The sequence below is a fragment of the Ovis canadensis genome, chromosome 15 (assembly GCF_042477335.2).
Source record: "Ovis canadensis isolate MfBH-ARS-UI-01 breed Bighorn chromosome 15, ARS-UI_OviCan_v2, whole genome shotgun sequence".
Taxonomy (NCBI): Eukaryota; Metazoa; Chordata; class Mammalia; order Artiodactyla; family Bovidae; genus Ovis; species Ovis canadensis.
The window spans coordinates 62,556,652-62,582,326 of NC_091259.1; the positions used below are offsets into that span (position 1 = coordinate 62,556,652).

General features: G+C 41.3%; 1 protein-coding gene across 2 annotated transcripts in view; it reads left to right on the plus strand.

Moving 5' to 3' along the window:
* Window positions 1–25,110, plus strand: part of UVRAG (UV radiation resistance associated) — a 327,753-nt gene extending 302,643 nt beyond the window's left edge. For both annotated transcript variants that reach the window (XM_069553156.1, XM_069553158.1), the window contains one exon: window positions 21,589–25,110. In XM_069553156.1, coding sequence (XP_069409257.1) covers window positions 21,589–22,291 — 703 coding nt within the window. In that variant the 3' untranslated portion in view covers window positions 22,292–25,110. The remainder of the gene's footprint in view (window positions 1–21,588) is intronic.
* The last annotated feature ends 565 nt before the right edge of the window (window positions 25,111–25,675 follow it).

A 25,675-nucleotide genomic window follows, 5' to 3' on the forward strand; every position in this document is an offset into this window, starting at 1 on the left:
TGAGCATCTCTCTTCCTCCTAACATTTGGAACCACTTGAGAGAGGAGATAGGAGACAAACTAACAGAAATCAAAATGTCAGTTTTATTACTGATAAAGCCACTTGGAAAATGCAGCTTTAGATCTATTATAAAAGTGCTTGCAAAGACATCACTCAAAATTAAACCTACTCTCACAATCAGGATGTGAACTGGAGAGCCCCCGGCTTCCCCACCAGCAACCAGCCCTTAACTATACTGTCCGGTGACTCCTGCAGAAACCCAGATGGGGCTAAGCCAGGAATACACAGGTTTTATCTTTCCCTCTAAAGTCACCAATCAGAAAAGGCCCTCTTCCCCTAAGAGCAAGTAAGTGGGAGGATGGAGAGAGGCCAAGAGTGTTACTCTTAAATCATATCCCTTCAAAGCAAGGGGAAAGGAAGATTTCCCCAACTTTCTTGATATCTGGTCTGGTGAGGCTCCTACTTACGGTCCTTCTTCAAATCTCTTTTGGCTTTTCTTGATTTATGAATTGTATTTGAGTGATTTGACAGTTTTATGATATTGAGTCTTTCTGTGAACATGGTATCTCTTTATATATTTTGTTTTTTTTTAAACAGACCTCAGCAAAGTGTTAAAGCTTTCTTCATAAAGGCCTTACACATCTTTTATTATATACTCAGTCCTTGGTAGCTTACCATTTTGGTTGCTGTTATAAATTTTTTATTATCGCATCCAACTTCTTCGTGGCTAGTATAAAGGAACACCACTGATTTTGTATTTTGGAGACTGTATCCAGCAAGCTTACTAAACATTAATTGTAATAGTTTATCTTAGATTCTTTGGAGTTTTTCTGTATATACAATCATGTTTCTGAATGATAGTGTTATTTCTTCCTCTTTTCACAATTTTTATTACTTTTTGTTCTCTTATGTTCTATGGAAGAGGAGCAACAGTAGTGGATATTAATGATAAAGCAATATAGTAGCAGTCGTCTTATTCCTGACTTTAAAGAGAATGCTTCTTTTCGCCGTTAAGTAGTCTATTACAGGTTTGGATAGATATTCTTTATTAGCAAAAGGAACTTTCTTTCTATTGCCAGCTCTCTACGAGTTGTTTTTCTTGAAATTATGAATGTGTGCATTTTGAAGTTTATAAAATGCTTATCATGTTTATTAAGATAATACTATATTTATTTCTGTTGTTAAACCATCTTTGCCACCTGGGATATACTCTACTTGATTGTGATGTATTATTTCCTGTATACTGTTCGATTTCATTTGCTAATTTTTAAAGTTTACTTTATTGAAGTATAGTTGATTTACCGTGTATTAATTTCTGCTTTACAAGAAAGCGATTCAGTCATACATACATACATATATATATTCTTTTTCATATCCATCCCATTATGGTTTGTTACAGGCTACTAAGTGTAGTTCCCTTTGCTATATAGTAGGACCTTGTTGTTCATCCATTCTACGTATAATACATACAGTGGACATGAGTTGAGCAAACACTGGGAGTACGGAAGGATAGGGTGTGCTGTATGTGGTCCATGGGGTCACAAAGAGTTGGACACGACTGAGCAGCTGAAAAGCAACATGTATAATAGTTTGCATCTGCTAATCCCAAACTCCCAATCCATCCATCTCTCACTCCTGTCCTCCTTGGCAACCACAGTTTGTTCTCTATGTCTGTAAGTCTCTTTCTGTTTTTTAGATAAATTCATTTGTGTCATATTTCAATTTCCTGTATCAGTGATCTCGTATGGTATTTGTCTTCTCTGACTTACTTCACTTAGTATGGTAATCTCTAGGTCTCTCCTTGTTGCTGCAGATGGCATTATTTCATTCTCTTTATGGCTGCATAGGATTCCATTACACACACACACACACACACACACGCATGCACTTTTTTGTTTTATTGAAGTATAGTTGATTTGGGCTTCCTTTGGTGGCTCAGTAGTAAAGAATCACCTACAATGCAGGAGACCCAGGTTTGATCCCTGGGTTGGGAAGATCCCCTGGAGAAGGGATTGGCAGCCCACTCCAGTATTCTCGCCTGGAGAATTCCATGGACAGAGGAGCCTGGCTGGCTGCAGACTATGGGGTTGCAAAGAGTCAGACACGACTGAGTGACTCACACTGACTAATAGTTCATTTACAATGCTGTGTTACTTTCAGGTGTACAGCATAGTAATTCAGTTATACATATATTCCTTCTTTTTCAGATTCTTTTCCCATATAGATTATTACAGAATATTGAATAGAGTTCCTTGTGCAATGCACTGGGTCCTTGTTGGTTGTGTTTTATTTATAGTAATGTGAATGTTAATCCCAAGCCCCTAATTTATCCCTTTCTTCCACATTTCCCCTTTGATAACCATAAGTTTGTTTTTGGAATTTGTGAGGCTTTCTGTTTTGTAAATAAGTTCTTTTATATCATTTTAATTAGATTCCATGATTTGCTGATATTTTTGGAATACCTACTTTTGTAAACTGAGATGCAGCTAGCTTATGTATACAATACTCTGTCTGATTTTGGTAACAGGATGATAGCCTAGTAGAATAAACTGAGGCTCTTTCCTCCTCCTTTTCTACTCTCCTTTTCCATTCTCTGGAAGAGTTTATGTACAACAGGAATTATCTATCATGAAGGTCTGGAAAACCTAGTGGTTTTCCTTTCTTCAGGGGGAAAGAAGAGGTTTTTGTCTATGTTCTATTTTTTCCAGTTCCTCCTTAAATCACTCCTGTGTGATTTCCAGTTCTCTCAGTGTACTGGAATTCCTCTTATCTAGGTAGGTGCCTAAAACTCAAATGTTGCCAAACCTAGCGGCCACTTTTTCACCCTTAGCCTCGTCTGTATATAGTGACTTTGGCCTTGCTGGCCATTCCTGCCTTCTTGATGCATCTTCCTTTCTTGGCTTCCAGCACTATCTTCCGCTGGTTTTCCTCCTCTCAGCTGCTCTTTTCTGCCTGTTTTTCCTGTTCGTCCTCCTATTTTTGATCAGTAAGTATGGAGAACTGCACAGCTCTGCCTGAAGGTCTCCTCTCCTTTTCTCTCTGCTTTCTTCTCTCGTGGTCTCATGCCCCACTCTTGAAGGCTATCTACAAGGGCTATGACTCCTCGCATTGTTTTCAGTGTCAGCCTCTCCTGTGAGCTCTATAGTCAGAGAGCTGCTTGAAACCTACCCTTGGAGTACCGCAGGCACCTCAGCCTCAGCATTTAAAACTGTCCTTCCACTCACCTTCTTCAGCTCAACAAATGACACACTGTGCCCAGTTGCTCAAACCAGAGGAGCATTCTTCCTTCTTTTCTTCACTCCTCCCTGATCCAGTCTAGTTCATCAGCAAAAATGCTGTTATCTCTACCCACCAACTGTTCTTCCCACCATCTCTGCTGCTACCACCCCGGCCCAGCCACCACCTGGTCTTACCCAAGCACTACACTAGTCCAGTCTGTCTCCCTGGTTTCACTCATGTCCCATCTCTGTTCATTCTTCACAGTAGCCAGCATGATCTTTTTAAATTTTAGCTGTATCTTAATCACTCCCTAGCTCCAGTGGCTAGAGTAAAATCCAAGCTCTTTCCTTCCCCCGCCTCTCCCCTTGCTCTCACATATGGTCCTTATACCGGCTCAAGTCACACACTGTCAAGTATGTGCTCTCCCTCTTCTCTCTCTCCTACCTCCATCCATACCCACACCCCCAAATAGCAGGAACAGCTTTAGAAAAGGCACAGCAGTTTTACTGGCAAAGAATAGACCACTTGGCTAGTGTGCAAATTCATTTCAGAAACAGAGGGGATCTAGGTTTTGTGGCACACTGAGCTGATACAATTAGGGAACCCTTTCAAGAAAACAATACAAAACATAAAATGCAAAATTAGGCAGGGGGAAAGTAAATATTTTAAGTGAGAAACAAAATCATAACCAGTTACTGGAACTTTAGAAATTAGATCCCTTTCTTCTGCAATCTCTTTAGACAGTTTACCCAAAATGCTTACATACAAGTGTTTCCTCACTGCACCCTGACTGTCTTTTCCCTCCTTAAATATAGCCATTTCCAGCAACTCTCCATTTCTGAGGTTCAGGTAAATTAAATGACTTTCCAAGCACGGCCGCTCCACGAGCCTGTGGCAGGAAGACTGGAGTCCAGGTCCCCTGGCACTGACATGGTAAAGCCATTAAGCCCCCAGTTCCCACATCTGTATAGTGCCCCTTTATGCCAGCTGTGCCAAGCACATTAACACTGAGTGAATAGTAGACACCACTTTATGGTGCCGTAATGAAAAACGGACTGCTGAGACAGATGCAAAGTATTGCAAAATATCTGCCACATTACGAACCCAGGCCCAGGAAAGACTGCTGTGGAAAGGCAGCCTGGAGGTTCCAGACGTAAACAAAGCCGGAACAAACACTCCAGCCGCAGGGGAAACCTGAGAGTTTCCGAGAGCAGCCATGAACTGAGGAATTACCTCCCCAGCCTGTGCTCCTTAGGGCAAAGGGCAAAAAAACTCAGGCCCCTAAGGGAGCCTCTTACATCTTTTGTAAAAGAAAACACTTCCATCCTCTGTGCAGCAGTTACCACTCACAGACTGGTCCCGGTGGAAGTAGATTGCTGTGTGTTCTTTTGGTGTCGAGAATTTCAGACTGACTGACGATCAGTACAGTCACTGAATTCCTCCTTATGGTAAGCTTCAGAGTTGTGTGACAGCTTGTTTTGTTTCTTAAAGACAGTGTGATTTTTTTTCTGTCACGTGACAGAATTGTTATCTAACATCAAAGCATCTTACCTGACTAATCATAAAACTATCCCTTTTCCTCATAAACACAGTTACCTGGGGCACAGTTCCCAGCGCTTTATGCTGATCGTTTCCAAAAGAAGTTTCCGTTTTCTCATCCTCGAATCACTAACCTGGTTGTGACTGCCAAACAACACAAATTAGAAAAGCAGAATTTCAGCTCAAAGGTTGTCCTATTGAATGGTTTGGTTAAAAGCCACCACCATGCCACTTAAACATCCCATTTTTCCTCTTCTTTTTACTACTAACTAGAAAGAGGTCCAGGATTCCATTGGACATGCTCATGCACAGCCAGTGCTGAGTTACGGTCAGGGAAGCCTGACCGCCTCCCTGACACGCGAGCCACTGTTGATGGCTGCCACTGAGGTGATATGTTTAGCACTGAGAGGGAGAGAGTCTGTGCTCTGCTCCTGTGAATAGACTATGTGAGGGGGCTTCTGCATCCAGGCCTTGGGGACAGTCCTCAATTACATCTCTCCACTGTCTCTCACCCTGGCTGAACTGACCCCTAGACAGGCCCCCCTCATTTCTGACCTCAGTTCTTTTCTCAGACAAGTTCCCACCACCTAGAATGGCCTGCTTTGCCTCTGCTCTCTCCAAACGTTGCTTTCACTTCAAGATCCAGCTCACATCCTACCTCAGTCATTCACTCACTCAGCAGGCAGAGATAGGAGGTCCTGCCCTGGTACCTTAGGTTCACTCTCCACCAAGCCTTACCCACCAGCTTCTGAGCAGCGATGAGCAGGCACTGAAATTGGAACAAGATGCGACAGACAACAAAGTATGAAGTAGTGAATAAAGGTGGAGAAGTTATCTGGAACATTCTTGAGGATGTCATTTACTCCCCAGTGTAAAGTGTCGGGTGTAGGTGAGGACCGGACAAGCCTTCACTAAGGAGACGGCATTTAGTGGACCTGGGGCATGTGAAGATTGCAGGGCAGGCCAGAGTGGGAAGCAGTTGCCCAGTTCTAAGGAGCATATGAAGACAATGGGTTTGAATAAGTAGCTCTGCCACTCACTATCTCTGTGACTTCAGGCAAGTTTAAACTCTCTGCTTAAAAGTATCTGTAAAATGGAGATTATAGTGCCTTCCTGATAAAGTTGATATAAAGATTAAATACATAAATACTTAGCATACTTCCTGGCACATAATAGTAACAAATGGTAAGTATTATTATAACTATATCATGGGTAAATGAAATCATAGTTGTCTCTTTTAAAAATTAAATCCATCCTTTATTATAGGTATTTTATTTTTCCTTTAAAATCTACAGTCATAAAAAAATATCTACAGTCATCTGCTTACAAATAGGTATAGAACATGGTTCTTGATCACATTTTTTAATAATGGCTCATGCTTCTTTATACATTAGTTATACAAAATATTCACCATTTCCCTTCTACTTTTCCCCAAGTACTTAATACGACCTTTCTCTGAACTTAGAGGAAAGTATCCCACAACTCTAGTTGCCTGCTTACTATTTTTTTTACTTATTTTCTTAGGTTAACTCTCAGCTATAGTTAGAAGTTATATAAAATGAAAGTTTCTTTTTTACAGAATCTACCATGTTTTTATTTAAGTTTATAACAACCCTGTGAAGGAGGCAGGGCAAGGATGATGATCACTGTCTTGCATATCAGAATACTTGGAAATAGGAAGTGACTTGCCGCGATCACATGATAACAAGTGATGGAACTGGAGCCAGCAAAGCCGGTTGTCTTACTCCTAGTTGCATGCTCCTTTTGTCATGCCGGGCTGCCTCTTATTAGTGGCCATTCTTTTCCTTCTCTGCACTTCCCCAGCCCTCCTCTCTCTGCCACTGAACTTCTAACACCTATTATTACCTTCCCCAGGGAAGCCCATCCAAGTCAAATCCAGTTCAGTTCAGTCGCTCAGTCGTGTCCGACTCTGCGACCCCATGAATCGCAGCACGCCAGGCCTCCCTGTCCATCACCAACTCCCAGAGTTCACTCAGACTCGCGTCCATCGAGTCAGTGATGCCATCCAGCCATCTCATCCTCTGTTGTCCCCGTCTTCTCCCTAGAAAACTACACTGCAGAATCAGATAGGAAGGCATTCTTTGTTGCTTATTTTTCCCTACTTACCTCAGAGAGATAGGAAACTGGTAAGAGTCATGAAAGGTTGTTAGAATTTAGAACTTTAAGACGAAAAGAAACAAAAATGGTGATATGTTTCAGCTGCATTGGTTAAGAAACAAGAAAGCTAAGGGAGCACATGAGTTGGCTTAAAACATGTCTGTCCACCGTGTTTGCCTGCCCTAAATTTCATTTTCTTTCTTTCAGAAAAAGACATGATAAAAGCAGGATTTCAGAACCATCTGTCCTGCTTTATACATGAAATGTTTTATTCTAAGCTCAATTTTTACTGACTATAAAGCTTCACAATACGGTGGAAGGAGCACTGGATTTGGGAATCAGAAAATGTAGGCTCCAACTTCAGCTCTGTCATTTAATTTTCATAAATTTTTTGAGTTTCAGTTTTTTCAGTGGAGTTAATGGCAGCAGCCCTATTTCCCAAGCATCATTATATGGAACAAATGAGATAATGTCTGTCCAAGTGGTTTATAAACTAAAAAGGACTATACAAAATATTATAAGTATTATTCATACATTTAACAATTCATTAAGGGTCTCCTCTGCATACAGCACTGTTCAAAACACGAAAGAAAATTCAAAAGTGTGAGATTTGCCCTGCTTTTGCTTAGTTGACAGTTGTTTAGTTTATAATCTGAATGAGTAGATAAGACAAATTAAATATTTTGAAGAACAAGACTTACAAAAACATTCTCCTGCATTGTTCGGTCTCACTGTCACATGGGACTTACAGCCTGAGCCCCGGCTTCAGTGGACCGTGTTCCACAGCGGTGGTGCCTAGCCTTGCACTGACTTGCTTGATGTTTTAGGGCCAGGCGTGCCATTTTTATTGAGGCTGCCTCAATTTCCGTGACCTTAGTGATGCTAGAATACTGAGGAGACATATCCTTGGCTACTCTGCAGCTTGCTGGAATACTTCTGATTCCTTCCAGCATTTAATGATGTGACTTTGGGAGAAGCAACTGGTGGATTTTCGTAAGGTCATATCTCTTCATTGGTTAAATCAGATAGTGTTTCTGCTCACCTGTTTCTGATCTAATTCTCTGTTCTTTTTTATAAATAGAATCAAGTTGAACAGTTTTTTTAATGAACAAATGATTAAGAACTTTGACACATTTTAAGAAAATGGACTTTTTCAGTCAATTGAAAATAATGAAAATTTTGGAACCCATCTTTCTTTAAAACCAGAGGGTAGTGATATAATAGTTCAGCTTTTAAGCCAAACCATCCACCTGTGAAAATGAGACCCTATCCTGTATTAATGTTTTTTTAAGCCTTATTTTTTAAAAGCAGATCTATCTACTCTTCCTCCCTCCATCATTTGCTCATGCTGAATTCAGAACTAGTCTCTGGCAGGTGACCCAAGGGACTTAAAAACCATGTCATCTAGCTGACTCTGGTTTTTAAATTTAGATCAAATGACATTGTCTTTGAAGTCTCAAGAGTACTACTTAAGGTAGCCATATCAGAGGGGCGTGCCTTTCAAAGTACTCCTTACTGGCTGGCATCCTTAATATGAAAAGTGAAGGCTGGTCAAAAATAAATGAAAAAGAAAGTTTTATTGGAGTTACTTACTCTTAAGACAACTATTTCAGACGGAACCTTGACAGGTTATCTCATTGCCTCTAGACAGGAATACACAAGGCATATGGGTATCTGTAGTATTTTAAAAGACCTTGGGGGACCAGGCTTCTTCTATAACTCATTCCAGAATTTAAACACCCTCACTTCAGGAAATTCTTCCCTATATTTAACTTACAGGCCCCCTTCTGCGGTTAACACCCATTTCCGCTTTTCTCTGTCTCCAGTCAGGATGGAGAACAGCTGGCCAACATCCTTTGTGTGCTAACTCTCCATCAGTGAGAAAGTCATTTGGGTGTCCCCGGACTGCTTTTCTCACCCTCCAGCAGCCAAGTCTTTGAACCAAATAGAGATTTTTTTTTTTTTCTGTTTTTATTTGTGCCTTCTCTCTCATCGTTCTTTTTGATTATCAATGAATAAAATTTGGAAAATGTAAAACTACACAGATGAGGGGAAAACAATAGCCCTAGAATCCAGGGAGGGAAACCACTGTTAAGTTAGTTTTCTGTGTGTTACTTATACAGCGGAGATCATATCATCTGTATCAGCCCTGAAATATAGTCTGAGCTGCGTATGTAGAAACTTAAACATTTTCTGCCAGCCACATTGCAAAAAGGTAAAAAGGAATAGGCAACCTAATTTTAATAGTTTTCCTGTAATTCTAAAATACTGACTGGTGTGTGATCAGTATTTTTAATTATTAATATTTTACACTCCATTTTTATTCTAAACCATCTAAATCCAGTGTGTATTATACATTCACAGCACATCTCAAGCCCAGCTAGCCACCGTGCAGGTACTCAGTAACATGTAGCTGCAGTGTTGAAGCACAGTCCTTGCAGTTGTACGTCCTGCTTTTTTGTCTGTCATGTGTTAAGCATATTACCAATGCCATTACCAAATTTTTACATCATTTTAATGTCTGCATAATATTTCATCAACTAGACTTACTATAAGTGTATCTTTAGAAAGTTTTGTTCTACATAAGTAACCATAGAGTGTTCTCTTTTTCTTTTTCTTTCTTTCACATTAACTGAATGTTTCTCAACACATTGCCCAAAAACAACAACAGATTATTCCTTTTGGGTACAATTAATCAAATCCACTTATTCATAAAACAGATATATTCACTTAGTATCTACTAAGTGCTCTGTACTCCCTTAGATTGGGAAGTGGAGGAGTGGATTTCAAAAAATAGAAGGCCGGGTCCCTTCCATACACTCTTTACAAGACTTGGCTCCACAGTTGGACTACACACATACTGTATTTTATTCTGACTTAAATATTCTTCCCTTCATTTCTTAATCCCTCTGCACCTTAATATATGCACACAGCCTGACTGATGGACTCTACGTTATCTTTCGAAGGCCAATCAAAGATAGTCACCTGCACTGAGTCCTCTAGGTGACTACCGGCTCCCTCCTCCGTCTTACAAAATGTGTATTGTGTTCAGAGCACTGTGGTGTGCTGGTGATTGGAACTCTCTGTCTTCTCGACTCGAGTGGAAACTCTAATGATAGAAACCTTATTTTATGAGCCCCTTTATTCCCAGTGCCTAGCAGGTTGCCAGGCAGTGAATGTGGATTTCAGTACTGTCTACTGAAATATGTGTTGAAATACAAGTGATCATCAGTTGGATGATATAATTACAAGTATTGATCATGGAGTTCAGAGAGGTCATTTTAAATTGGCATATGGTTGAAGAAGGCTTTAACAAATGAGGCAGGACTTGAACTGGGCTTTGGGAAGATGGTTATGCCTACATGAATGGAGAGGAGATGCCCTGTTCCAGGAAGTCTTGTCTTTCAGGAGGAATCCTTTAGCATGTATCAGCAGATAAATATCTTTCTAGATCTAAAACACTGTACTAGGTTTCAGGAAGGCTGACAGGGCTTTGCAAAATTAGAAAGGACTGCTGACTGCTTCATGTGATTTTTGAGTTTTAAGCTGCGTTTCAACTCTGGAGATGTTAAAGGTCATTTTATATGATGCTTGTTCAATAATCCTTCTGCTAGGGATAACTGTATATGTAAGAAGAGGTAACATCATGATAGAAATATCAGATGACTGTTATTGCAAACCAGGTACCCTCCCAAAGCATTTTGAATGAATTATTTAGTTAACTCATTTAATCCTCACAACAATTAAGTGAACTAGGGTCCATTTATCCTCTCTCATGTTACAGATGGAACTGAAGCACAGAGAGGTTTAAATAATTTAAATGTAACACAGCCTTCAAGTAGAGGAGCTAAGATGTGATCCCAGAAGAACAGTTTTAGGGCCTCTCCTTCAACCATTACTCTGTACAGCCTCTCTTCTAGCTGCGTTAAGAATAAAATGTTTTATACAGAGATCGTTGAGCATCTGTGGTTCCAGAACAGGAATCCGGTCATCATGACCTTTCTCTAGTTCTCTTCGTTCCTTTCTGACTGCTCCTTATCTCACTCGTAGGCTCCTCTTTTTCTGCCTCATCATGAGAAACAGGAGCTCCTCAAGGCTCAGTCCTTGGCCCTCTTTTCTCTGATTTTATTCACCACCCCTGCCCAGTGATCTGATCTTATCTACAACTACGTTTTTTAATTATCACCCACACTGAATTGAAGCACAAGTATAACTCTTTAGCCCAGATCACCTTTTTGATATCAGACCTCTATTCAGATTGCCTCCTGGACATTTTCATAGCACATTGTCTGTGCCCATGTTGTGTGTGTGGTTTTTCCTTTTTTCCCTGTCTTCCACCAGAACCATCATAAGCCTCCCGGTCTTCCAGGGCTCTGCTTTCAGCAGATGGAATCTCCATCCAGTCTTGCACACTGGCCAGGAAGCGGTTTGATTGTCCCTTTCCTCTTAACTCCAACCTCCGCAACCTCTGCTGATTTCTCCTAATGTGCCTGGGAGTCTGCAGCTACACATTTCCACTCTGGCCCAAGCCTCCGTCATCTCTCACCTGCACTGCTGCTCGGCCTGTGGTCAGTCCTCCAGCATCCGCTCCAGACCCTCTCCCGTGTGTTCTCCAGCTTCAGTCAGAGTGTACCTGTCAAAATACAGATCAGTCGATCAGTGTCTCTCTTTCTCTCCCTACCCACTAGACAGACAGGACAGACATACACACCCCTCGCCTAAAACACTTTGATGACTTGAAGAGAAAATTCTAACCATGGCCGCTGGGTTTCTGCATAGTCTACTCTAGACCACATTTTCCTCTTTAGCTTTATCTTCTACCAGGCTGCTGTTCACTTGATGACTGTTTGGGTCCTCAAACATTGTTCTCTTTCTTGATGTAGGGTCTTGACATATCCTGTTCCTTTTGCCTGGATGCTCTCACCTACCCACCCACCCTTCACCTGGTGAGGAAGTCTAGTCCTTCAGACCTTGGCCTTGGCTGGTCGGTTCTGTTATAAGCTCTCTCAACCCATGATTGCTCCTGCACAGCGTGTGTCAGAGGTGGTCATTTTATGTCTGTAACTTTTACATTAATGTCTGTCCACTCCCACTCTGATATAAGCTCCACAAAAGCAGGAGCCAGGGCTTTTTTCAACCACTGGTGCATCCCCAAAGTCTAGTACACAGTGCCTGGTGTATAGTAGACACTCAACATATATTTGAATGAGGGAGTAAATAATGAGTTGCTATGTTCTGTTTATACTGCACCTCTTATAGTAATACAGAGGGCTATAAGAGAGAAGCTTCCCAAGACATTATCCCTGGAGTCCCACAGTCTCTAAGCAGTGATTCAGTGACGGCTGTCATTCAGGCATTTCTTCCAAAGGCCTTCAGCATCTCTGGATATGGTGGCAAAGCTATCCACTTTTCTTTTTAAATAACAAACAACTGAAGTTGTTTCTTTTCATGGTTCAGTTTGTGTCAGAGCTTATTAGAAATGAGATGGTGGTTCAGCTTTGCAGTGTCTTTCTAAAGACTTAATTTCACAGATTCTGTCATTGGTCTCCGGAGTCTAATGCTTCCTTTAGCGTCTGTCTCTGCAAGTCTACTTTGTAAATTCTGAGCAAGGTTTTAGTTGGTCAGGTTCTTCCTGTGACTGGTCTGTGACATCGCTATTACTCTGGTTTCCCTGGCAAACGTATTTTTTTTTTTTAAGATTTCAGCACAAGCACCTTATCCCTCTCCCACATTTCAAGTGCTGTCTAGACACTCTGAGGGTTCGTCAGGTAACCTTGCTGGCACCTCTGTTTCTACAGACTGTGTTACAGTCTCATAATGTTTGTTGCCTTGCCTGTGATTTCAGTACATTGTTTGTGTGATGATTTCTTAGAAGTGAAAGCTGATGAGTGCAGTGGTTGACCTCTCAGCTCCTGGGACCGTCTGTCTCCGTGGCAGATCACTGTTTATTCCCTGACCCCAAGGAACTCAGCCTTGAGACCAAGCTGGCCTCCAGGTGGCCTCCGGGCTGTGGGCAACCCCCTTCAGCCTCTGTTCATAGCCTGTGCTGGGACCTCTATTTTCCAAGCTGGGCCCTGTTGCCCAGGACCACAAAGCCGCTCACATCACAGAGCCTGGGAAATGGGTTTTTTCAGCTTGCTTAGTTTTATCCTTTGCTGGTGGAACTTTCTCTTTCACAAATTCACCTCTCCATCAGAACTCCATTTAAATAAAATCTAAAGACTCCCTTGTTCAGTTATTCCTTTTCAAAACTCTGTTTTATTTAGTCAGACTCTGGCAGGAAGTCTTCTAAGCTGAGCCGAGGGGAAAAGTGACCATTGGCGCAGATTTTAGCCTGTGCTCTGGCCCAAGGTTGTTTCTATTTTTATTTTGTTTCTTGTTTTTGTTAACATCCAGGGAAAAGATTAAGCACTTTCACTTATCTGTAATGGTGAGAGGCCTTCAGATTGCTTGCCTGTGGCCAAGAGTTTACATGCTTAAAACTATTAACCTCTAGTGACCTCCTGGGAGATAAGATCTAGCTGTTCAATTTGGCTTTTCCAAAAGGAGGCTCTGGGCTTCTACTTGATCTGAGATAGAAAAAGAAGAAAGATAAATCCCAGCCTTTGCTGGATTTTGAAAAAGGTTAGTAGCCTAATTTATGGAGGTTTTTTTTTTTTAAACTAACTTTATGTCATAATTTCTCAGCTGCCAAAAGACGTAATTCCACCTTAACTTCGCCTTGGCAACCTGCTCTTGGCACTCTGTGCAGCCCTGTCGTTGCTCTGCATTATTTAAGCAGTAATCTTTAAGAAGGTGAGAAACTATTATTGCTCTTTAGCACAGTTGACATGCTGTTGGCACAGAGGAGTACCTAGAGCTTCAAACATTTCTAATGGCTGTAAACCAACTTAAACACCTCCATGTAGAGGTCTCACTGCCATGAGGTCATAGCTTGCTACAAGGGGGAGAAAGAAGAAGATCAAATGTTATTTAAAAAGTGTGGGGTTTTTTCCTTCTTTTTAAGTATTCTTATTCCACCGAGTTGTAGCTGTAGATTTTGGCCAGGTTCCAGACAATCAAGATTTAGCATATTGACCAGCTGTGATCTAGTAATGTTCCTCAGAGGAAACATTTTGTATGAGGGAAAGACACATATTTGAATCTGTGAATTGTACTCCTTCCTAATACTTTACAGTGTGAGATCTGGTTGTAGACAGATAAGCGCAAGCGAATCAGAGAGAACAGAGAAAAAAAAGTTTTCAGAGAGCTAAAAATTCACCCCAGCTTCAAGAATGCTCTTGAGGCGGAAAATCTTTACATTCTTTTCTTTATTTCATTTTTCACTGAGTCTCCACATTTATAACAGTTCGTGGTAGAATGTGTATTCATAATAGATACTTAGAATGCATTACAATTCTTATGACAGCGTAACAAGTCTTAGGAAGTAAAAATGCCCCACAAACTTAATGTAGGCAAGAAGAGAAGGAAAAGTTATCAAACCATTTGACCTAAAAACATTATTCTGAGTCTCAATGTTCCCTCATATAGAAGTGGAGAGTGTTTTGGTGGTAAGTCCTATGGATTGGGAAAGAGAAGAAAATTAGCATTTATTTAGTCAGACACCTCTGTTAAAACACAGTTAAGACTTCGGTGGATAGAAATCCACCTGCCAACGCAGGGGACAAGGGTCTGGGAAGATCCCACATGCCGCGGAGCAGCTAAGCCCATGCACAGCTACTGAGCCCACGCACTCCAGGGCCCACGTGCCCTGGAGCCTGTGCCGCACAACAAGAGAAGCCCCTGCAGTGAGAAGCCCACGCACCGAAACGAAGAGCAGCCCCCACTCCCCGCAGCTAGAGAAAGCTTGCACAGAACGCAGCAGAGACCCCGCAGCTAGAGAAAGCTCGCACAGAACGCAGCAGAGACCCCGCAGCTAGAGAAAGCTCGCACAGAAAGGAGCAAAGACCCAGCGTGGCCAAGAACAAGAAAGCCACAATTAGTTTCTTTGTGATCTTGGGCAGGTTACCTAACCTCTGTGCCTCAGTTTCTTCATCTGCAAAATGAGGATCATTTTCTTAATACATCATAGAGGTGTGAGGATTAAATGAGACCATGTATAAAGCTGTTAATAGATACTTCATAGAAAATATCAGTTGCTATTGTTTTATTATTAATAACTTATGGAGTACCTACTCATTGTACTAAGAATTTTACTTGTAGATCCCATTTAATCCTAACTGCAACAACCGTTAGATGGATATACCCACTTTACAGGAGATGAAACATAGGTTCAGTGCTTCACCAGGCTCACATATTTCATATAATGGCAGAGCTACGCATGAGGGTCTGGAGTATTATATACGGGAGATGTGGGAATGAGGACACATTTTGGACCAATGCTTCCGTACCTCTTTTCCTCTCTCTGTCCCTTTTCTGTAAAAAGAGGCTATAGCTTCAGGCAGTAAAACCCGTAGAAAAGGAAGAGGGAGCAAGAGTGCTGGGGCAAGGGTAGTGGAGTCCGTGAGCTGGTTCTGCGGTCTCCCGGATTAGTTTCATGGCAAGGTATGTGTATAATGGTTATAGAAGTGCTAAACAGGGTCCTCCTCATTTAGCGTAGGGAAGCAGAGAAATTCTCCCTCATAAAAAATTCCCTTCCCCTGAACCTGTATTCTTATAGAAAAATGACACATCAGAGGTTGGGAGACAGTGAGAATGTGGCTCAAAGGATTCTGGGGAGCTCCTGTAGTCCCGCAGCATTTGGTAGATTGTGTAAAGAGAGGCAGTTGAGCATTTCCACTAGATTCAAAGCCTTCCCCACCCCATGTACTCAGGAAAAAGCTGGAATGAAGTTTCATCCTGAGCAGAATAAACCTTCTGATTTAGTACTTTCTCCCCCACTCTTTTATACTTGCCTTGACTCCTTATCTTCATGCAGACAGCTCTCCCTGATGTCCAGGAGTGGAGACGTGGGTGTGTGGGAGGAGTTCTGAGTTTGTTCCTACTTTAAACAGTATTTTGTATAGAAGGAAACAGTGGAAGAAAGGAGATCTAGGTTCTGGTCTTTCCTCTGCTCCTTGTTACCCTGTTTCTGTCTAAGATGTTAATGTCTTTGAGTCTCAGTTACCTCTTCTGTGGGCCTCAGACGGCAAAGAATCCACCTGCAATGCAGGAGACCTGGGTTTGATCCCTGGGTTGGGAAGATTCTTGGAGAAGAGAATGGCTACCCACTCCGGTAGTCTTGCCTGGAGAATTCCATGGACAAAGGAGCTGGGCTACCGTCCATGGGGTCGCAAAGAGTCAGACACGACTGGGCAACTAAGTTTTTTTTTTTTTTTTTTTTTTAACCTCTTCTGTAAAACGAGGCTAATACTTTGGGAATCCAGAGCCTAGGGAAGCAAATAATAATGACTGAAACCACAATTACAGCTACTACCGTCATCGGTATATATGGCAGACCTTCTGCCAAGGGTTTGAAGTGTGTTATTTAATCCTTACCACAGTCCAATCATCTTTTAAAAAGAAGAAAACTAGAGCAGAGAGAAGATGACTGCCTATAGTCGTATAACTAATAAGTGGTGAATTCAGCCTTAATTTATAGCTCCAAATAAACAGGATCAATCATGGTTGCCGATCCAGACGTTTGAGCATCCCTTCTCATCACCACTACTATCTCCAAATAGCTCTGGATATAGCTGAAGAGGTAACACAAATAATTGCAATAAAGACAGAATGAAAAAGAAATTAATGACCTTAATTTAGAGACATCAGAGAAGACTTGATCCAAAGAAGCCAAATTTAAACCAGACTGTCCTCCGTGACCTCTAAACTCTGAACCACTTGGCTTCTCCCTCGCATGCTGTTGTCAGGGATCCTAAGATATCCTTTTGTGCTTGTAGCAGAAAAGAATATTATTATTTAACAGTCCCTGATATGATTCAGTTATTCAATCTATGTCCTGTTTCACTAAACCGTGGCCTAGAAAGTTTGTAATTACAGTATCTTTGGGGTGTTGTTTTTAAATACATTCCTTTTAATTATAGCGTTAAACCGCAAAAGTCATGTTTCCAGTTCGGACCTAAGCCAAGCAGGAGACATCCATTCAAAGCAAACAGGTGATAAGGAGACTGTGCAGTGAACTTCGGGGACTCTGTCCAATTGCTAGACCTCAGGCTTTATGTCCCCAAATCTAGTGCCTTAGAACAAGGGACCTGTGGCTGGAGTGGTGGGTTAAGAAATGCCACGTTTTCTGCTGCACCTGCTCCTCCCCAGAACACTCAGGTTTACTTTAGTTGTTTCCAGGAGTAGAAATTATTTAAGTTATTCATCACAATTTAAATAATGTAATAATTTCATTTGATAAGCAAATTGTCAATTGCCTTTAAAAATTCGTCTTAATAACTAGTAAATCTAAGGATTTCGACTTCTTTTTCCATCTTTATAAAATAATTATGAAGCCAGACTCTAATCAGACAAAAAGAATCTTGAAAGCTTTGGGGCATTTGCCTTTTTAATTGCTACCTTTCTCTTTTTAGGCCACAGTAGAGGTAAAATGTTCCTTTCTTTATGGTAAGAATTTAGTTAATACCGAAACGTGTAATGAAGATTACTTCTAGAAACCTATTAAATATGAAAATTTTAAAAATTATTTTCTTAAAACCTATGCATTGTGTTTTTATACAGAAATACAAGTTTAATATAAAATTTTAGAAATATCTTAAATCCACAAACATAAGGAAATGGTTAAGTAACTTTTGATAATTTCATTTAATGGAGTAGCCACTTAGAATTGTTTACCAAGAGGTTTTAATAACTTCCAACAACAGGATACAGAATTGTGTGTATGTATATATATATTTTTTTATCTATATGTATATATACTGCAAACACAACTTTCATTTTGTTTTTTGTTTGATTGGTTTTGTGTCTTTTTTAAATTAAACACACATACAAAATCAAAGTCTATAAGGAAAATATCCAAATAGTGGTTATTTGATGGCCAATAGGTTTTTGACTGATTTTTAGTTTTTAATGTGGTTTATATTTTTAGTTGTCCAGGGAGAATAAATTATTATTATAATTTAAAATGCATGTGTGTTTGTATATATTTTAATACAGTCATTCAATGCTTGAGCTATTTAAAGCTCAGCTATCTTAAAAATTTGGAGCATTGCTAAGATCCTGGAAATAATAAAAAAATTAATTCTGAGCAGCCAAAACTAACGTACAAAATTCATATAATTATGCATATTGTACCCAGGATATCTGCTGGTCCATCTCTCAAATCCTATTTATTCTTGCTTTGCACACAGTTCTCAAGACAGCTATTTTATAAGAACACAACAAATAAGACACAGACGTCAAAAAAAGGAGCAGCCCTTGCAGGCAAAAACACTGACTTGGCCACAGGTAACAGCCTGACAGTGAGAGAGGACATACAAAAGCTTGAGTGCAGACTTCAGACTCAGAAACACACCCCTGGAAGGCCGGTAGTTGCTCCACTATGTCACAGTCAGTAAGACTTGTTCCTACTGATGGCCCACAGTTATCAGGAAAGTACCTTTTTAAATTGATGAATGAATAGATACATGTATATGTATAACTGAATCACTATACACCTGAATTTACTATACACCTGAAACTATCACAACATTGTTAATCAACTATATTCCAAGATAGCAAGTTTTTAAGTTTGTTAAATTAAAAAATATATATCCTTTTTGTTCAACTTTCTATTTTTAAGATCATAAGAAAGACCAGTAAAAATTTTGGAAAGGCTTCATGGTGCATAGCTACAAATGGGGGGAAAAAGACTGTGTGATCGTTAGGGTAAACGTTAGACTTGTAGACGTCCTTATTTGTCTAATACCTCATCTTCTTACCATTCTTAAGAGGGAATGTTTTATTGTTACTTGGGTTTTCTAAATTGTATTTGATACTGTCTTTACCTCAGTTCTCATGAAAATTCAGAGAAACTGGAAAAGATCCCAGACTCAGGATGTCAGCAAATGCCAAAGTCTCCATCTAGCAAAGCCTTTGAATCCATGCATCAAAATAGGAGTAACATCAATCAGGACCTACTGCACAGCACAGGAAGCTCTACTCAATATTCTGCAGTAACCTGCACAGGAAAAGAACCTGGAAAAGAATGGGTAGATGCGTATGAGCAACTGAACCACTTTGCTGTAACCTGAAACTAACACAACATTGTCAACTATATTCCAAAAAAAAAAAGAGTAACGCCCCAGAGCTTAGCTATAGGTTGGGTGGATTAAATGTGAAGGCCTGCGCGTAATGGCATTTAGCTTGATATCTGGCATATCGGACATTGGTTCTTAGCAAATGTTAGTTGAATTTGAATAGGACTTTCCCACATGGGATGCAAATGACTGTGTGGGCTCTGGAGTCAGATGTGGGTTCTGCAACCTTGAAGAGATCACATAACCTACCTGCCTACCTTTTTCACAGGGCAGGTGTGAGAATTCAGCATTTTGGATGCTCAAGAAAATGGTAGTTCCCTGCTCACTGTAACTGGGGGCAGTTTGAGGGAGGGATTGGGAGGTTTCATACTTGTATTACTTTTTTGTCATGCAAAGTTGAGAACTTTCGAGGCAAAGACGACTATAAAAACCCCTTTGTTCTTGTGTCATAAGCACTGCTTGTTCCTCATGCCCTTTTATCAGCCCACCTGGAGCCCAGCTAAGAGAAGCAGAGCAGGGTCCCCCAGGGAAGGAGGGCGGATGGTGGCAGGGAGGGTGTCAAGTCATTCAGCCTCCATAGCCGTGAGTAGTTTAAGCACCTGGCCTGGGGTCGCATACCAGCAATGTCACCATCAGTGTTCTGGGCAGGCTCACCTGGTGCTTCTCTCCCTTCCTGGGTGGGGTGGCAACTGAAAGCGTGGCCCATCTGCCCAGAATAGACTTGTCTTTGGGTGGTGCTGATGCTGTTTTGGTTTGATTACTTAGGCCCCTTGCAAAATCATGTAGAGAGGGGTACTGTCAGCAAGTAGCAGAGTGAAAACAACAAGGTTGGCAAAAAATGTGCAGCTTTATCCCACTACTCTGAGTTTTGACAACATATTAACTGAAAACCTAGATTAAGGCCAACAGGTTTTGCTCTGTTTTTTCTTAAGAACTAAAAACAGTAATTTACTAGTCTGCTTGCCTGGTTCTATATGTGCCCCAGTGAGCACCCCTAATTATGAAATCACTCTTGGCACCAACACTTACAGCCAAGCAAGGGAGTCTGGTGGGTGCATAGATTAGAAGAACCTTGTGGTTGCCTTTTCTCAAGGTGAATAACCTTTGCTTAGACCACAGGGATAAGCCAGCATCAGAAAAAAAAATCTGAGAGGAGAGGGAGCAGGGAGCTGGTTTACGGGTTTGTGGCCATGGATACAGGTGGAAGGAACCCTGGATCCTTTCTTCTTTTGCAGGGCGCTTTTCATGTTGTAATTTGAAAAGAGTATGTACGGTGTATACATATGCGGCTGTCTTTTCTCCTCTAAGGTTGGAAGCTCTTCAGAGGCAGGGCCTGCTCTGTTACCGTTTCCTCTCCCCAAGGCCTGGCCTGGCACATGTAGTAGCTCTTTGTTGGAAGAGGGTAGTTTCACGTCTTACCTCTGCTCCTGCCTGGTAGCTGCCTTTTTTGTGAGCCATTTCTCTGTGTGTTTCCTCACATGAAGAACACATGTCGCATGGACCTTGTGTTCGTACCTCCCTCTGTCTCTGGACCCAGTTTGTTCATACAGCTGTATTGAAGCTGATAGCTTCAGCCAAGCATGATGTCTGGAACTGTGATCAGTACTCCAGGGGTGGCTTCACCAGTCCATAAAATGACCATCATTTCCAGAGTCTAGATACACTATTTCCATTAACTAATTATTATTTATTATTTCAGATTTGGAGTAATAATGTGCACACTGCTTTCTTGACGGGGTTTTTGTGAGGACCAAGTGAAATGATGTATATGAAATTACTTCAGAAACTATGCTTTGTACAGCCAAACAGTGATTATTATTGCTGGCCCAAATGTATCTTCCTGAGAAAACTTTGAAGGAAGTTTGAAGGAAGATGAAGACCAAGTATTACAAAATGTGTGTGACTACCATTATACAGGAGAGGTCATTTCCCAAGTTAATTTTTCATGAAACACACACACACATCTCCTTGGTCCTCTCTCTGCCAGCTGTCTAACACAAGGCAATTCGCATTTGGCTATTGCAAAAGCTATTGACCATTGAGTTATGAGTCATGGATTTTAGTCCAGCCTTGCCCCTGCCTCGCTGAGGTTATCATGGACAAGTCTTTGAAGTTCTCTGCCAAATGACAATATCTGTTTTATGAAGGTAAAATAAGACTTGAATAGTAGAAACAAGAATATTGGTAGCTCTACAGACATATGAATTTGATCACATCCTCATATATTTTTCTTTCCAGATCCAATCCCTCCAGCTGCCTCAACTCCTCCCCATATGACATGGCCTCTACCCTGGGCACTCCCCTCTGCATATATTTTAGCATGTCTTGTATCCTTCTTAAAGGAAGTTCCCAATGCTGAACTCATAATACTTTGTTGTATCTTGCATTTGGACACTACAGTTACCACTAAGATTGAGTATTGTCAGTTTGTATTTTCTCACACTTGAACATATGATTTCCTGTCTCTTGATCCAGAAGGTTTAAGCTAAGTTCTGAAGTTGAAAGTAACTTCTCGTTTTCCTTTGTCTTCTAGTGACAGACATCACACCTCCAGTGCAATCCCTGTTCCAAAGAGACAAAGCTCCATATTTGGGGGTGCAGATGTTGGCTTCTCTGGGGGGATCCCTTCACCAGACAAAGGATACCGGAAACGGGCCAGCTCAGAGAATGAGAGACTCCAGTACAAAACCCCTCCCCCCAGTTACAACTCTGCACTAGTCCAGCCTGTGACCCCTGTGCCCTCCACGGGAGAATCTGACAGAAAGACAGCATCTCTGTCTTCCTCCTTGGACACCTCCTTGGACCTCTCCAAAGAAAACAAGAATAAAGGGGTAGATCTGGGCGACAGCTTAAATGGAGGCCACATGAGTGTGAACACTAGCCAGGAGCAGGGACAAGCCCTCTCGGGGCCCCCAGCCACAATCAACGGCACTCTCCTGCCCGGTGAGCAGGCCAGCTCGTCTGGCGCCCAGCTCCCCGGGGGCTTCCACCCAGTCTCGGAAGCGGAGCTCTGCTGCACCGTGGAACAGGCAGAAGAGATCATTGGAATGGAAGCCACAGGCTTCACCTCAGGCGATCAGCTGGAAGCATTTAACTGCATCCCCGTGGACAGTGCTGTGGCAGTGGAGTGTGATGAACAAGTTCTGGGAGAATTTGAAGAGTTCTCCCGAAGGATCTATGCACTGAACGAAAACGTATCCAGTTTCCGCAGGCCACGCAGGAGTTCTGATAAGTGAAGCGAGCGGACAGATGGTAGGACCAGGATGGAGTCTGCTTGAAATGAGGATAAAGCTGCACTGGTTACCCTTTGTAGTAATTATGACACAAAATGAATATTAATGGAGGATATTCCTCAGAAAAATAGACTTTGTGAATCAAGGAGGGACTCAGGATCATTGTGTATCAATGGGCCAAAGTTAGATTTTGCTTGCAAGATTTTGCTTTTCAGGCCTGACAGTTGTTTTAAAGGCAAAAGTCACTCTCTAGCTTGAGTCACCTTATAGGCATTTGTCTGCTTTTTTATTTACACTTATATGTTATCCTCAGAGGGAAGATGATAATATATAAATAATATAATGAACTCGCCTTTAGATTCTCATAGTGTTTGCCCTCACCAGAAACTTTTGGGAAAATTGAATATTCAGTAAAAGGTCTCTGCCATTGACTGAAGGATCTTTGGCCATCCATTAGGTTGATGTGTAAGAAGCACAATGGTCTCCTATACAAAGGCCTATAGGCCTCTGCTCCCAGGCTCCACAGTCAACCCAGCTGTTATGCCATTGGCACAGTAGATGCCTTGTGCATCCTGACCACAGAGGACATCACATTCACTGGTTCTTTAATGCAGTTGCCGTGACCTCCCACCTCTTTCAGTCAGCCATACCCTTGAAGCAGCCCTCAGATTATATGAAAAACCTCACCTCTGGAGGATCCTAGGGGACCCTCATGGACCCTCCCCAACAAGGTTACTATAGTCAGACAGCTTCAAGTTCCCTCTGGGGGCCAAAGGTGTTATGTGAGCAGATGCTGTTGTCAAAAGCTGGGTGTGCTTTCTGGCAATGCACTCACCATATAGAAATCCCTATATGTAAATCCCATGTTAATTTATTAAATTTCAGCTGGAAAGGAGGCATTGTGTGTGATGAAATATATGTAGGGAGTCAGGCTGTCCAGTGTGCAAACTGCAAGGCAATTGATGTAGTTGGATTCAGAGACTAGATGAGGCATAGAATACTATTGCTATGTGTGCAATTGCATAAATATTAAATTATGTTTTTGAAGTCCATTTTCATTCCTGGAGCTCAGATTTCATTTGCTGTTGCTGTATACTTTATATACCCAAGGACATCACCTCAGGGTTGCAAGCTCTTTAAGGAGATTTTATGCTTATATCCATGTATTATGTAGAAGAATAAAAATTGAGTTTACTGCACTCGACCTGGTTTTTTTTCCCAGCTTTGAAATTCCTCTTGAACCTACATCTCCATATGTTACATCATGACAGGACTAGCCTGAGCAAAACCTGTGGCTGTATCTAAGCTAATGTTGTTGACTTCATTTGAGTTTACATATTGTATATAGCAACATACCATCACAGGTGTACTCTGTAATAGCTCATTCATCCTACATAACAACTTAACTCATAGGTTTCATAATTATTGTCATACTTCATCCAAGCATTCCTGGGCTCAATTTTAATATAGCGCTACATTGTTAAATGGAATAGTTCATGTTATTTTTTCATGTAAAGAACTCACAGAATCATTGCATGACAGACAGACCCAACCTGCAAGCAATTAAAAGCTTTAACTTGATCTGAAGAAATCCATCTTATTTCTCATAAATAGGTGGAACTACTCCAAACCTGGAGCAGAAGCCATCTGTAGGGTCATGGCTTCTTTGACAGTGTACTGTCATTCATTTTAGAGTCAGTCAGGGTGGAGCTAGACATGGTCAGAGGTGTACATCCGTCTGGGCTGTGGGTCCTCCAGTGAAGCAACATCTACCTCCCAAGCCCAAAAGAAAGGCGTTGAAGGACTGTGTTAGTAGTGAACAATGGAAGGTGAATCACATGTGATTTGTGGTTCCTCAGATATGGGAGAGACCTTTAAACTCCATGCCAAACTCAAAGACAAGGTACATTCGATTTAGGCCCTGCAGCTGGACCACATATAGGAGCACCCATGTTTTACAGTGTTCATCTCAGGTTCCACAAAACCAAGTAGAGCCTGGAGCTCGGGGATTTTGTCAGTCAGTCTACCATTTATGGACTCCCTGACTCGGGTTCACAGCCTTTCACCCCCACAGCATGGAACCCCACCATTGAATGTGATCAGGTAGCCCAGAACTGATGGACAGTTACCTGCACATTTTCCTGATCCACACTGTGTCCAATGATGTTATGCCTCAAAACACCACTTGTAGGTTTGGGTTTGTTTAGACTTTGGATTTTCATTGAGTTTGTTTGGTGTCTGCAGTTTTTGCCATACTTGGATATATGTAAATCCTACAGCATTACATTCTCCAGGAATAAATCTCTGACATTTCCCAAGGCTGCAGAATTCATTTTGCCTCTGTTTAAAGTGGCCAAGGCCAAAATATGGGATGAAGTTATTATCTCCTACTAATCTTTGTAATTATTCTTGTAAACCACTAAAAAAACAAAATTGCTTTGAGAATATAAGTTGAAATGAAAACTCAGTCCTGTCCATTTCTGAACTGCTAAGGGCCCTTTCAGTTTTCATGTAGCCGAGACACTCTTAACAGCCAGCAAATGTTATCAGATGAATATTTGCTTGTGTTTTCTCTCTCTACTTCCCTTTTCCCACTTCAAAAATTCCAGAGATTTTTTTCCCCCAGAATATTAGTTTTGGAAGATTGTATCCAACTATATTTTTTTAGCAGTTCTAATGGTGCCCATTTATCCTGACCTAACTGGTTATTTAAATAATTTTTTAAACCACCACCAATAATAAATGGCATGTGAAACTGATCTGTTGGTAATTGGAAGAAAAGTCAGCATCTGTATTTATAAAATAAAATTGATTAGTATTTATTTTGAGAGTAAAAGTGTATGTTATTTCCCTGTGCTGTTTGAGTCCTGTCTTCTTCATTGTTTTGAATTTCATACTGAAGCAGAGTTAACTATGAAAACCTCATTCTTAAACAGTCTGCCAGCCATTCCACATTTACTGAGCTAGCCCCCATTCCACTTTGAAAGGGACCGGACTAAACAAGTTTATATGAAAATTAATCAACCTTGACCCCTGCCACAGTCTCCAGTTGGGAGTAGGGGAAGGAAGGGTGGCATAGGTATATTAACAAGTATAATTCAGTGCGATAAGTTCTGTGATGGAGAGATGTCTCGCCATGCTACAGGATTCAGAGGAAGTTATTATGACTCAAGGATTAAGAAAGGGTCATGAAGTTAATACAGATGAAAGATGTATGCGACTTCACATTACAGATGGAGGGAGCAGCATGGGCAAAGGCCCAGAGGCAGGGCAGGGCCGCAGGCATATTTGCAGAACTGCAAGGGGTTTGCTGTGCTTGGGCCCTGAATGGATGTGAGGAAAGGTAAGAGGAGAAATTGAATTGCAGGCCCATGGAGGAAGGGCTTA